Source organism: Onychomys torridus, chromosome 6 (genome assembly GCF_903995425.1).
Source record: "Onychomys torridus chromosome 6, mOncTor1.1, whole genome shotgun sequence".
Lineage (NCBI taxonomy): Eukaryota > Metazoa > Chordata > Mammalia > Rodentia > Cricetidae > Onychomys > Onychomys torridus.
This window is the reverse complement of record NC_050448.1, coordinates 363,046-376,461: the sequence shown is the minus strand read 5'-3', so window position 1 is coordinate 376,461 and position 13,416 is coordinate 363,046. Positions and strand designations below refer to the sequence as shown.

At 40.5% G+C, this 13,416-nt stretch overlaps 1 protein-coding gene across 2 annotated transcripts in view; it reads left to right on the top strand.

The window, feature by feature from the left end:
- Positions 1 to 918: 918 nt before the first annotated feature.
- The window catches only part of Gyg1 (glycogenin 1), a 30,592-nt gene continuing 18,094 nt past the window's right edge, over positions 919 to 13,416 (top strand). Inside the window, exons 1-4 of one of the 2 annotated variants that reach the window (XM_036191056.1) lie at positions 919 to 1,156; positions 3,218 to 3,353; positions 5,831 to 6,005; positions 6,269 to 6,431. In XM_036191056.1, coding sequence (XP_036046949.1) covers positions 1,018 to 1,156; positions 3,218 to 3,353; positions 5,831 to 6,005; positions 6,269 to 6,431 — 613 coding nt within the window. In that variant the 5' untranslated portion in view covers positions 919 to 1,017. The remainder of the gene's footprint in view (positions 1,157 to 3,217; positions 3,354 to 5,830; positions 6,006 to 6,268; positions 6,432 to 13,416) is intronic. The other variant, XM_036191057.1, reaches the window with a different exon arrangement.

Here is a 13,416-nt window from a genome sequence, read left to right as displayed (position 1 = left end):
GAGCTGGTGCAACTGTCCAGCATCATGGAAGGATATTGTATTACATATCACCAGTCAATGAAATGTCAAAATTTAACGTAGTTTCTGTACCATTATAAAGTTGAAAAACAGGAGTTCAGCAAGCATTGTAAGTTAAGGACTATTTTGAGGACCACAGAGCTACCTTTACTTATTCTTCAGTGTCTGTTTTCTGTTTTGACTTGATATTGCCACCATTCATTCTTGAGAGATGATTTTCAGAGAGCTGAATCACCATTGCTGAACCACTACCGAGCTTGGGCTAAGTGGGTGGGGTGGGGAATTGTGCAAGGTGTAGCTACATTAGAAAGCTATTTCTCAACTTCTCCCCAAAATGACAAATTGACTTTCAAGATTTGTGAAACAGACTAACTGAAAGAACTGAATTACCTCAACAGCATTACTGGAACTTACTACCTGTTATCCAGAACCAATATGCCAAAGGCACTAAGGCTTTGTAAGGGAGTATGTTCATCTGAAACTGCTAGGGTCCAGATTCTACCTCTCCACTTATAGCTTATTATCATAGCAAAGTAACAACTTTTCTGAGCCTCGTTTCTCCATCCATAAATTAACAGGTACATGGTATTATGTAACCCCTATGCCCTTGATTTGATAAAAGGGTTAGACAGAACATTTAACTGACACCAGTGCTAAGACTAAAATATTTGGTAAATATCTATTTTATTTTTAGGTTAGTGCCACAAAACCATTGTGACAATGTCGGAAGAGGCTGTGTGAAGGACAGATAGTAGAAGTCAACGTTCTCTTCTATTTAGGCAATTCAAACGAATTACTGTAACGAGCATGTCTTGCAAGGGGGCTGGGTCGGTTGAAGGTTCATAACCCTTTTTCATGCCACAGGCCACACAGCTCTATCTCCTTCCCTTCGAAGGCCCTGGAAAGACTGGAGGCGGCTCACTGCCCCACAGGTGTCCTCTGGGCACAGCAGCCGGCCGGTCCCTAGGGCCGCCCCGCCCGCAGTGCGCACCACGGAGGATGAGGCCTGAGCGTGAGCCTGCGTGGCCACGTGACGGCTGCTATAAGAGCAGCAGGCTGCGGACTCCGGCCCTCCTCGCCGGCCGCGGTCCTTTCTCGGCGCCCAGCTCTTCTGACCTACCCGGCCGCAGTATGACAGGTACGCCTGCGAGACGGGGTTCCGCAGCGGGGGCCGCTGCGCGGGCGGAACTCCAGCAGCTCCGGAGCCGTGAGGTAGTCAGCAGCTGTCCGAGCTACGGACCCAGCTGCGCCGCCGAGCTGCTGCTTCCGCCTCCTGAGTCCTGGGAAGGCCATGCGGGGTGGGGCGGACACGGGGCGCGGTGGGCTCACGCTGAGCCCTCACTTTGGGGCTCCCGATACGGGGAGCTGCGGGCGCCCCGCGGGAACACCAGGCTGCGGCCCTGCTTTGGCCTCTGCACCGAGCCTATTTTTAGGCCTCTGGGGCCGGGTATGGCTAGACCAGAGCCGGCTAGCGCCCCGGCGGGCCTCGGTGCCACTTGTTGCGAGGTTTCAGGCTCTGGGCGAATGTGCCCCAGGACTGGGCACTTAGAGGTAGCTGGTCCTTCCTGGGTTATGACAGCGACTGACCTGCCATCTGAAGGTTAAAGCGCCTAGCTGTCATTGGCCTTTCCCTTCCATTTGCAGGATTAGCTAAATCTGGTGTTTATAACATCTGATCTCTCCCTTTATTAATTTTATCTGAGAAAGTATAGCGCTGCCACCTGTAACTTTTAAATCCTATTTATATTAAACTTTTCTCCACCACTTTCTGAAATTTGGGCCGCTTTGGGGTTAAAGCACAATTCACTGTGCTCAGTTTATGTACTTTTGGGGCAAATGGTTTTGAAATGTTTGTGTCTCAGAATGTATTGAGGATAACAAAAGTAAGTACAGGCCGAGCTTGATGGATACTTTAGTTGTTATTACAGCGTATAATTGACTGGACCTAGGAATTCACAACTTTCTACATTTTAATAGTGTAGTGGTTTCTTCTGAAAGTCTGAATGAAAATGGTTTTCAGGTCAGCTTCTGGGGGAATGCACTGGTCCCCCAGTCAGCCTACAACACTCTGCCTGCTCAGAGAAATTTCACTACTTCTAGCTTCTTCACTGGAAAATGGGTAAAGGAGAATGAGGAAACCTGAAACACAGTGACAGTGACAAAATCTCCCAGCTCTCTTCTTGGGCAGCAGTGTCCCCAGAAGACCACTGCCAGAGTTTGACCATTAGTACCTCTATGAACTTTGGATGCCCACCAACTAATATTAAAGTCCTCTTAGAGATGGTTTGCAGAATGAGCACAGGAAAAGCCTGGAAAAATTTTAAAGGCTGGTATAATGAGGATTGTTCAATGGGGAAAGAATATATGTTTGCCTTCTGTTCTGACTGGGGCTTTGGAAAATTGACATGTATGTCTATGTCTCTCTTAGGGGAGCAGGAGAGGATGGGGGAATGAGACATGGCTCATTCTCTCAAAGAAGTGGAGCTGGCCATGGTTCTTAGCTTTAATTGTTGTACTTGGGAAGTAGAGGCAGGGCAACTGTTGGTCAACTTGGTCTATATAGCTAGGCCCTAGCTCAAAACAGTAAGACTGGAGATGTAGCTTGTTGGTAGAACACTTGTCTAACATGTGGAAGGGTTCAGAAGCATGTGGATTGGATCCCCAGAGAAGAATGGGGGTGAGGAGAAATAAAAGACAGAAGAGAGATACAGGAGACAGCAAGACACAGGTTTGTTGGCCTCTAAGCTCACCAAAAGTGATTGGTCACTATGAGGTCAGTCTAGGCAGAAGCTCAGTTACTTTCTGGGATGGTAGGTAATAGGGCTCTTGCTTGGATGAAAATACCACTCATTAGACCTTGTAGAAGAAAGGACATGTGCTTTGTGGTCTCATTACTATCCGTTTCCTAAGCTTCACCCCTTGTTAACCTACAGTTTGATCTAAGAATTTGTTTAGACTCTAACTGGGATTTGAGTTTTGTGGCTGGTGATCCTCTGGAAGGTTATCTGGCATTCCTGCTAATCTGCAGTCTTGGCCTATTCCTGGATGGCTACTTGAGTTCTCCCATTAAAGGGGCTGCTGCCTCACTAACACAGAAAGCTGATCTCTAAGGAGATGATTTTGCTGAACTACTGTTTGAGAGTAGACCCGGGAAAAGGCCTTTTCCAGCTGAGATAAGCTTCTTTTTCTTTGTATTAAGATCAGGCCTTTGTGACGCTGACTACAAATGATGCCTATGCCAAAGGTGCACTGGTCCTAGGCTCATCTTTGAAACAGCAAAGGACTACCAGAAGGATGGTTGTACTCACCACCCCACAGGTCTCAGAGTCCATGAGGTGAGGATTACCTGCCTATCTGTATCTTTGCCCTTGGGGCACTAATATCCTTTCCCCTATTCCTGGGATCAGTGGGCACTGAGCTCATACCTTCCTAGGGAGCTGAATACAAGATAGAGACAGATAAGTGATGCTAAGCTAAAGATTCCTGAATTTAAAATCCCTTCCTAGCTTTTGGGAGATGTCCCAGGATTCATCTTGGGAGGTGCCATTCTGGCCTCCATCTTCCTAATTTCATCTGGGAATGAGAGAAGACCTGACCCTAATTGAGTCTTTTGAGGTGAGCCTGCTAAATTATGTGTGCTCCTTCCCATTTGCACTCCTTTTCCCAAATGAAACTAAATTGTGTTATTTCCTGTAAACAAGGAAACCTTCAGGTAAAACTGAACAATTTCTTCCATTTCCAGCTGATATTTGCCACCAAATGATCTGTACATATGCTGGAATAAAGTCCTTACTATTAGGCTTTCTGGAACTGTTACAAGATTTGTTAGGGACATACACTAAGAAGTATAAGTTGCTTATTGATTGGGTTAGTTCCTTTTGATAATTGAAATTCAGTTTTGTGATATCTGGGTATTAGTTTAAAAAATATCTTGATGTGCCAGCAGCATTATATGGTCTTATTTTTACAGTCTCCTAGCCTTCTTAGAAATTGAGAATACCTTACATTTTAAAAATGTAAACATAGGCCAAGGGCTTTTGAAAATGAGACATTATACGTGCATGCGTGTGTGTGTGTGTGTGTGTGTGTGTGTGTGTATGTGTGTGTGTGTGTATGTGTGTGTGTGTATATATATGTGTGTGTGTGTATCTTCCACATTAATGACATTGATCTTAAATAGCTCTTGAGAAAGGTGACCAAAAAACTTTCTCTTAATATTTCCATTTAGTGAGAATTGCATAACACCCAGATCTAATCTTGAATCCCACTGTCATGATTCACTAAAGTCACTTGTACCACTGACCATTTCTGATTAAAAACAAAATTTTTAAAAAAGACCAAAGTTTACTCTCTGCACTAAAATGCATTTTAATCTAACGTGAGAGATAAAATGCAACACCATTTTTTTTTTCTGTGAATCTGTTAGATGGTTCTTAGTGAAATGCTTGTATCATTCATTTTCCTCTAACTAGGTGTCATGCCTACTTCATTAACATACCACTAAAGACGTGCAAAGCTAAATTCAATCCTAAGCACCATTGTAAAAATCTAGACATGGTGGTACATGTCTGTAATCCCATCACCAGGGAGGCAGAGAGAGGTGGATCCCTGGAGTTCACTGGCCTGCCATCTTACCTAGTCAGTAAGTCTCAGATCCCAGTCAGTGAGAGAAGATTTCTAAAAAACAAACAAACAAACAAACAAAACAAGGCAGATAGTTACCGAGGAATGATTCCTGAGAATGACCAATGACTTCCACATACACATACACGTGCTCTCATATGTGTTCACTCAAACACCTGAGTATACACACACACATTTAGGTAATTTTGAACACTGAAAACTCTTAAATATCACAGACCAAAATGAGTTTTTCATTATAGACAAGTAATAATAAGAGCAGTTATATTGGGTTCCAAAACAATGACAGTCTTCTAGTGTGCTTTCTTTTGCTGTGATAAACACCATGACCAAAAACAACTTGGAGAGGAATGGGTTTATTTTGGCTTACAACTGAAGGGAAATTAGGGTAGGACCTCAAGGTCCTGGAGGCAGGAACTGAAGGAGAGGCTGTAGAGGAACTCTGCTTACTGGCTTGCCTTCCATGGCTTGCTCACTCAGGACCACCTTGCCCATGGTTGGCATTACCTGCAGTGGTCTGGACCCTGCCATATCAATCATCAATCAAGAAAATTCCCCCACAGCCTGCCTATAGGCTAATTTGATGGAAGCATTTTCTCAATTGAAGTTCTCTCTTCCTAGATGACTAGCATGTGTCAAATCGGCAAAAACCTAAGCAGTACAGATGGAGAACTTCAGGAAATTCTTGGTTTATTACTCTAGAAGTGATTAGTTATAGGCTTCATTTCACATATTATATGGACATTATTCAGCATCACTTATTTAAAATATACAAAAGTCAGTCAAGTCAATTGCAATAAAATGTTGCTGTCAAACACATGGGCTAGAACAGAGATATTCTCTTAACAAACATTGCTTAAATTTTTTCAAAGATATTTTCACAGCATGCTAGGTATATAGTGATAAAATAAGAAAGAAAAGTTCTCTTGTGATAATGTCTTAAGACAAGTTGAACCATAAACAGTTCCATTACTTCATGGAATTAACTACATGTGCACATGAACATAGTTGTTCTGAGGTGAATCAAGACAAATTTAAGGGGGTATATAATGCCAGAGCACCTGATTGTCTCATGATTAATGGTAGGGCAGTAAAGGAAAGTTCTTAAAATAAATGGGTCATGTGCTTTGAAAAGATTCTATGTGATGTTTTCTGGAATTTATTTTTACAGAAAAGTTTTAGAGACTATCTTTGATGAAGTCATCATGGTAGATGTCTTAGACAGTGGCGATTCTGCTCATCTAACTTTAATGAAGAGGCCTGAGTTGGGCATCACATTGACGAAACTCCACTGCTGGTCACTTATTCAGTATTCCAAATGTGTGTTCATGGATGCAGATACTCTGGTGAGTGTGACTTTTAGGGCTGAAAGAATGTGCATAGTAATGGAGACCTGTCACTCACTTGAGAAATTCTGTCAAGATTTGGCAGTAAAGTTCAGATAAAACAACTATCATAAAAAGTGTCAAGTGATGAAGGGGAGTAATCGAAGGCTGCCTTACAGCTGTCCCCATCTTTTCTATTGGGTAACAGGGAGAACCTAGGAAGGGTGTCTGGAAGCAAAGCATTCTTGTAATGCCTTTCTTTGTCTTTTTCTTTCTTGAATCAGGTCCTCTCAAATATTGATGATCTTTTTGAAAGAGAAGAATTGTCAGCAGCACCAGATCCAGGGTGGCCTGACTGCTTCAATTCTGGAGTCTTTGTCTATCAACCCTCAATTGAAACATATAAACAGCTGTTGCACCTTGCTTCTGAGCAAGGTAGTTTTGATGGTATGTATCTGCTGTCATGTATTTGATAAGCTATTAGTAAGGCCTCTTCTCTCTCTGACACATGCATATGCAAAATTTCTATGAATACACCAGAGTAACCTATACTAAATAGACAAGGTTTTTTTTGTTTTTGTTTTTGTTTTTGTTTTGTGTGTGTGTGTGTGTGTGTGTGTGTGTGTGTGTGTGTGTTTGTTTATGATAGAGTCTCATATTGTTCAGCCTGGCTTCAAATTCACTGTGTAGCCAAGGATGACTTTGAACTTCTCATCCTCCTGTCTCTACCTCCCCAAGTGGCATTCATCACCACAACTGGGTTTGTTATTCAGTGGTGGGATCAAACCAAGCTTCAATCATGCTAGGTAAGTACTTTTCTAGATTCATGTAGATGCCTGAAGTGACTTTCCTTTATCTAAACTAGAGCAAGTTTTTAAAAACTGAGAAAAGACCAAGGAATGAATTCTATGTTAAGGCTAAGATCAAGCACAGTAGCAGCTTGCTTCCCTTAATCTCTATCACTGAAGAAAAAAAATGACTTCTGCTTTTAAACCTTAGTAAACTTCCAAAGTACTTGGCAAGCATTGCTAACAAGGATCCAGTGTTATGTCCATGGGAACATAAGAAACCAGCCTGATAATTTGGCAGTCATACTTTCATAATGAAGTTTATATGAACAATCTCTACTTCCAAAGTGTCATTTGTCTAAATCAGCAGCTGTCAGTAGTCTCCTGCAGTTCTTGGATGTTAATGCCCTCACCTGCATTTCTATAATGGGTCCATTCACTCAATACTTCAAAAATTATTTTAAGCTCTAAATTATTTTAAGCTCTAATCTAAGCTGAACACCAAGTTGAAGCAAGAATAGTCCTAAATAGCACAGGTTTTGATTTTGGCCTCTCTAAAGCTTACAGTATTTGAGAGCTTGTGGCTGCTTGACAGAATCATGCAATCATGATTCTATCAGGATCAGCATGCTAATGAGACCCTGGACCAGGAGGCCCTGCCACAGACTGGGAATGTGTAATTCTTGCTAACATCAGTGTCTTATATAACTTTGTCATTAAGGATCTTTCTTTTTTTTTTTTTAAGTAGAAAGAGCTATGGGTTGTTAAATTAGTTGTTGTTCTTGGTTTAAATGTGTTGAGGCCAGTGAAATTCGGGAATGCCTGGGCCAAGTGCCCAGATTTACCTAAGCCATGTAGGGTTAATCCATTGATGCCTAGTAAACCTCATACCTCAAGAGGTAAACCTCACATCTCCACTCTTCCCAGAGCAGTATTGGCTGTGATTTGGTAATCCTTGGCTTGCTGCTGTGTGCAGCAGTCATAGTGTCTTCCAGAAATAATGTAAAAGCCGGCTTTGGAAAATAAGTTTTGTGTCATTTCAGTACCTGATTGAGAATAGTTGAAAATTTTCTTAACTTTATTTGCTTAGTATATTCCCCTCTGCCTTCTTAGTGAATTAGGAATCATTTGAGAGTCGGACCTCTCATTGATTATATGTATTATACCTATACCATAAAACTTTAGCTGTTTTCTATAGAAATGAAATCTTTTAAGTGTTATACCCATTGATATAGTAGAACTTAAAAAGGAGTCATTGTCCAAAAAACTGCAGACCAATGTTCCTCAACTTTCATATTCAACATTCTGCATTTCTATCAAGCATTTGGGTAAGATCTATGCTACTGGAGCACAACGGTAGGAATACTCTTATGGCAGAGATACTGAGATTCATGTTTAAACTGGAAGTGTTTCATACCTTCCTATTGTGACAGTGGGGAAGCAATCTTCCAACAAAATGCAGTTCCAGAAACTAGACAACATTGGGCACATGGACAAATTTCAAAGGCAACACTCACTGTTTTGTAAAACCAATAGAACAAATGTCTTCTTATTATGTGCTCATGGTTACCAAGCTCATAACCCTATTCAAGTGCTATGGGGTTGTAAGGTCAGCAGCTTTGGGCAGCCTGGTGGAAGGATGATGCAGAATTGGGTGTTTGTTTGTTTGCAAAACTGGAGCAACATGTGCCTTGTTACATTTTTTCCTGCTCCCTGCCTCACCCATGATGGCATACTCCAGCTTACTAGATCACAGCTGCTGGTGATCACTGCTAATCATATTTGTCAGTTCTGAGATAACTAAGATTTAAAGTGTCTTTGTAGTGGTATTGTGTTCCCCGAAATATTGGGCAGGCTAATAAACTTATCTGGGGCCAGAGAACAGGACGGCCACAATATTAAACATGAGGATAGGCAGTGGTAGCACACGCCTTTAATCCTAGCATACCAGAGGCAGAAATCCACCTGTTCAAGGATACAGCCAAGCAAGGTGACTCACACCTTCAATCCCAGGAAGTGATGGTAGAAAACAGAAAGATATATATGGTGTGAAGACCAGAAACTAGAAGCATTTGGCTGGTTAAGCATTCAGGCTTTCGAGCAGCAGCAGTTCAGCTGAGATTCATTCTGGATGAGGGCTGAGACACTTCCAGTCTTAGGAAAACAGGATCAGCTGAGGAACTGGAGAGGTGAGGTAGCTGTGGCTTGTTCTGCTTCTCTGATCTTCTAGCATTCACCCCAATACCTGGCTTCAGGTTTGATTTTATTAATAAGAACTTTTAAGATTTGTGCTACATGTCTTAACCTGCCAGAGTAAATTAAGATGCCTAGAGACTGATAGAAAGTACTGGACAAAATACTGGATGGTGATGATGATGATGATGATTATAAATGTTTTTGGTAGTGGAAATTCAGCAGTCTTCATTGCATCTTTAGTGTTTTGTAGTACAAATGTACCTATATGCACATTCTGCTTTGAATAGTGATCTTAATATTTCTACAAAACAAACAAACAAAAATGTGGGTGCTACTGACAACACTATATATAGATCTCTCTTATTCATGCTTCTACCTGACTGTGAAATGTCAAACTATGTGTTTGGAGAAAGCTGATATCTCCAGAGTGCTCAATTAAAAGTATTGCCTGAAGTCAGATGTGGTGCCACACACCTGTAACCATAGCTCTTAGGAGGTAGTGACAGGAAGAACAGAATTTTAAGGTGATTCTTGATTACAAAGAAAGTTCAGGGCCACCCTGGGCTACATGAGACCCTGTCTCAAAAATTAACTCTGAGAAACCACAGAATCACTAGATAGCACTAATCTAAAATTAATTAATTAACTAATTTAATTAATTAGAATTCTAATTTTAATTAACTATTTTAGGATAAATAATGATTTGTTGTAGTCATATGATGGAATCAATAGCCATAGTTACTGAGATTTCAGGTTTGCTAGCATAATGTGCACCACTGATTCACCAAGGCAACCTTATTGCCTTCTGTCTTCACTGTTTCCTGATGCCTAGGTGCCCTCAGCCTTCCACTCAGCTCACAAGCTAGGAATGGTTTTTTGTTTGTTTGTTTGTTTGTGTGTTTTGCATGGGGGGGGGAGGAGTGTGTTCCTGACAATAAACAGAAACCACCTTTCATGACCAGAGGCCACCAGCTAGTGCCTATGACAAGCCAGCAGCTCTTGACTCTTGTTTCCTAACTCAGAGTGGTCAGACTTGGACAAGAGAAACGCTAGTCAGGCCTTCGTGGGATTTTTTGGTGCTTTATGTATGTAGCCAATATTCATTTTAAGAATTGTTTTTCTTTTTTTTATAGTTAAAGATTAGATAGTTATAGTTTTCCTTGTTAAGAATTTTAGAAAAGAAATTCACTAAAGAGGTTTAAGTGTATAAATTTGAAAGACATTACAAGATAGTTCTGGTGATATTTTATTTGTGCTTAAATGTGATTTTATTATATGTTAATAAATAAAGTTGCCTGGAGGTCAGACATAAAAAAAAATGTTTTTAAACTTATTTACTTTTATTTTATGTTCATTGGTGTTTTGCCTGTAGGTATGTCTGTGTAACACTGTCAGATCTTGGAGTGACAGACAATTGTGAGATGCATGTGGGTGGTGGGATTTGGATCCTGGGTCCTCTAGAAGAGCAGTTAGTACCCTTAACCAATGAGCCATCTCTGTGCCATAAATAGGGAGTAGAAGGGCTAAGGATGTAGCTCAGGGGTAGAATGCTTTCCCAAAAAGCATAAGGTTCTGGGTTCCAACCCTAGGTCTGCCAACAAACAAACAACTAGTGCAATAGACAAACAAGTAGTTTTCTAAAGTTCAAAATAAGAACAACTGCTTATATTGTCTGGGGATACATATATAGTAAAATAATTGTGAATTTCATTTGTAATTATAACTTAATAGTCACCCATGTCAGAGGGGCAATGAGATTGGATGTGTGTACCCTCACAGAGAATACAGAACACAGTTGGCAACATTCATGCTCTTAAATTGAATGGTAGATGTGTAGAGTTCTATTATTAATATGTTTTATCATCTACATGTACATTTTTCTGTTGATAGTAAAAAGAATACATAAAGAATGCTTAGAAAGGTCTTAGGATAATTTCTATTTCTGCCCCTTTGTATTGATATTTTTGAGTTACAAAAATAATGTAAGAAAAAATGACGGATAAACATCTATAGCACCAATCCTCTAATATAATGTCTTGTTTCAGTTTTTATTCCTATATGTTTAATGTTTATGTCTTAATTATAATTGCAATGTATGCAGGTATGTGGTGTCTTTATAATATACAGTGGACTGATGATCTTTATGTTGACTTTAATTGCATAATAACAACTATGAGTGTTTAGTTTACTCTTCCTCATGGTCTTTCAGCTTTTCTGCTGTGGAATATCTTGAAATTCTTGCATTCATTTAGGAAATAGTTTTCCAGTATTTAAGACATTTGGGGGGATGATAGTGATAAGCAAAAAGATCCAAAATCTCTGTCTTTATAGAATTTAGAATCAAAATGACCAACAGTATTTTATTGTATTTGGCATTTTAATTACATTGACCCTGGTTAAACTGTTATATTTTTGTAGTTTATTCTGCATTGTTTTTATTTTGAGTGAAATGTGGATTCGCATGCTACTGTAAGAAATAAAGAGATTCTCTATATCCCTCACCCATCTCCCTCAGTGGCAACATCCTATATAACTGTAGTATAATACTAAAATAAGGAATTAACATTGATTCAGTCCACCAATATTATTCCAATTTCATCAATTTTACTTATGCACTGCCTTGTATGTCTGTATGGATGTGTTTCTATTTCATTTTATTACATGTGTACTTTGTTGTGACCACTACCACAGTGAAGAACAGAACAGGGCCCCTCTTGATGCCCTTTTCAGCCACAGCTCTCCTCTGTCCTTGGCAGCCACACATATGTCCTCTATGGTTTTATCACTCCAAATGGAATCATGCTGGTTTTCACTCAGCATGGTTTTCTTGAGATGAATCCAAGTAGTTTGTTCCTTTGTTCTATGACATTTTATTTATGGTTATATTTATGTACTTGTTGGATGACATCTGGGCTATTTCTAGCTTTGCCCTCTAATAAATAAAGCTGCTATGAAACATTTCCCCAGTCTTTGCTTTGATGACTTTGTGGAAAAGAAAATTAGTAAGACTGCAAACCCCTGTCCTTGGACATCAGTGTCTGTATCTCCCACCTTATTTATTTAATTTTTTAATTTTTTATTTTTGTTTTTCAAGACAGGGTTTCTCTGTGTAGTTTTGGTGCATGTCCTGGATCTTGCTCTGTAGACTAGGCTGGCTTCGAACTCAGAGATCCCCCTGGCTCTGCCTCCCGAGTGCTGGGAATAAAGGCGTGCACCACTTCTGCCTAGCTCGCCCTCATTTTTTATGATCTTTGTGAAATACAAAGTAAGTCCCTGAATGGTGTAGTTACTGGTTTTAATATCCTGTGCCTCAGAATACATGCTTGTCTATATAGATAGGAACATCGTATGTATTGATCTTTGTTGTATAGTTTAAGGATACTATTGACCAGGACCTGTGACTAGCAGGAATTCATTTCTTAGTTATGGAGACTGGGAAGTCCAAGGTCCAGGTGAAGGAAGACTGTCTATAGAAAGCTGGCATTCTGCTCTCCCATTCCATTTTTCTGCAGTGACCTGAAATAGTGGAAGCTGTGAAGGGCCTCCTAGACCACTCTTTTATGACATAAATTCAGTTTCTCTTGGAGTTTATAGTTTCAATATATGCATTTGGGGGCCATGACCATTTAATCCACTGCATCTTTGAAATAGTGAAGCATATTCTGTTGCATTTCTGATTTTCGTTTCACTTGTTCATTGAGGAATGGGACCTGTTAGAGGTTCCTATACAGAGACCTTATTCCATAGATGTTCACTCGGTGAATGACATTGGTCTGTCAATTTGATGGATGTTATTTGAAAAGAATAGGATATACATAGTGGGGCACATTTGGAATTTAAATAAGAAGCCCTGATCTTACTACTTTCTCTTAAAGTTACTAAGATATCTATAGTTTTGAAATGGTCTAGTCCAAATGAAACCGAACAGCACAGACAGACTATTGAGCTTTTTGAACGGTGAAAGAGAATACTGGAGCTTGACACAGAGCAGTCCCAGGACAGGATAGAAATACACAGATGCTAGCTTCACATTTAGAGTCTGACTCATTTCCTTCCTCACCCCCATCAGACACATACCTCATGTGTCTCCCCCCAACACACACACACACACACACACACACACACACATACATACACCACACACACCACACACATACACACATATACCACACACCACACGTACATACACACACATACACACACACACACATACACCACACACCACACACACACACCACACACACACACACACACCACACACACCACACAAACACATAACACACGCACACACACCACACACATAACACACACCACACACACACCACACAAACATGTAACACACACACACCACACAAACATATAACACACACCACACACACACCACACAAACATGTAACACACACACACCACACACACACACACACACGCACACATACCACACACACACA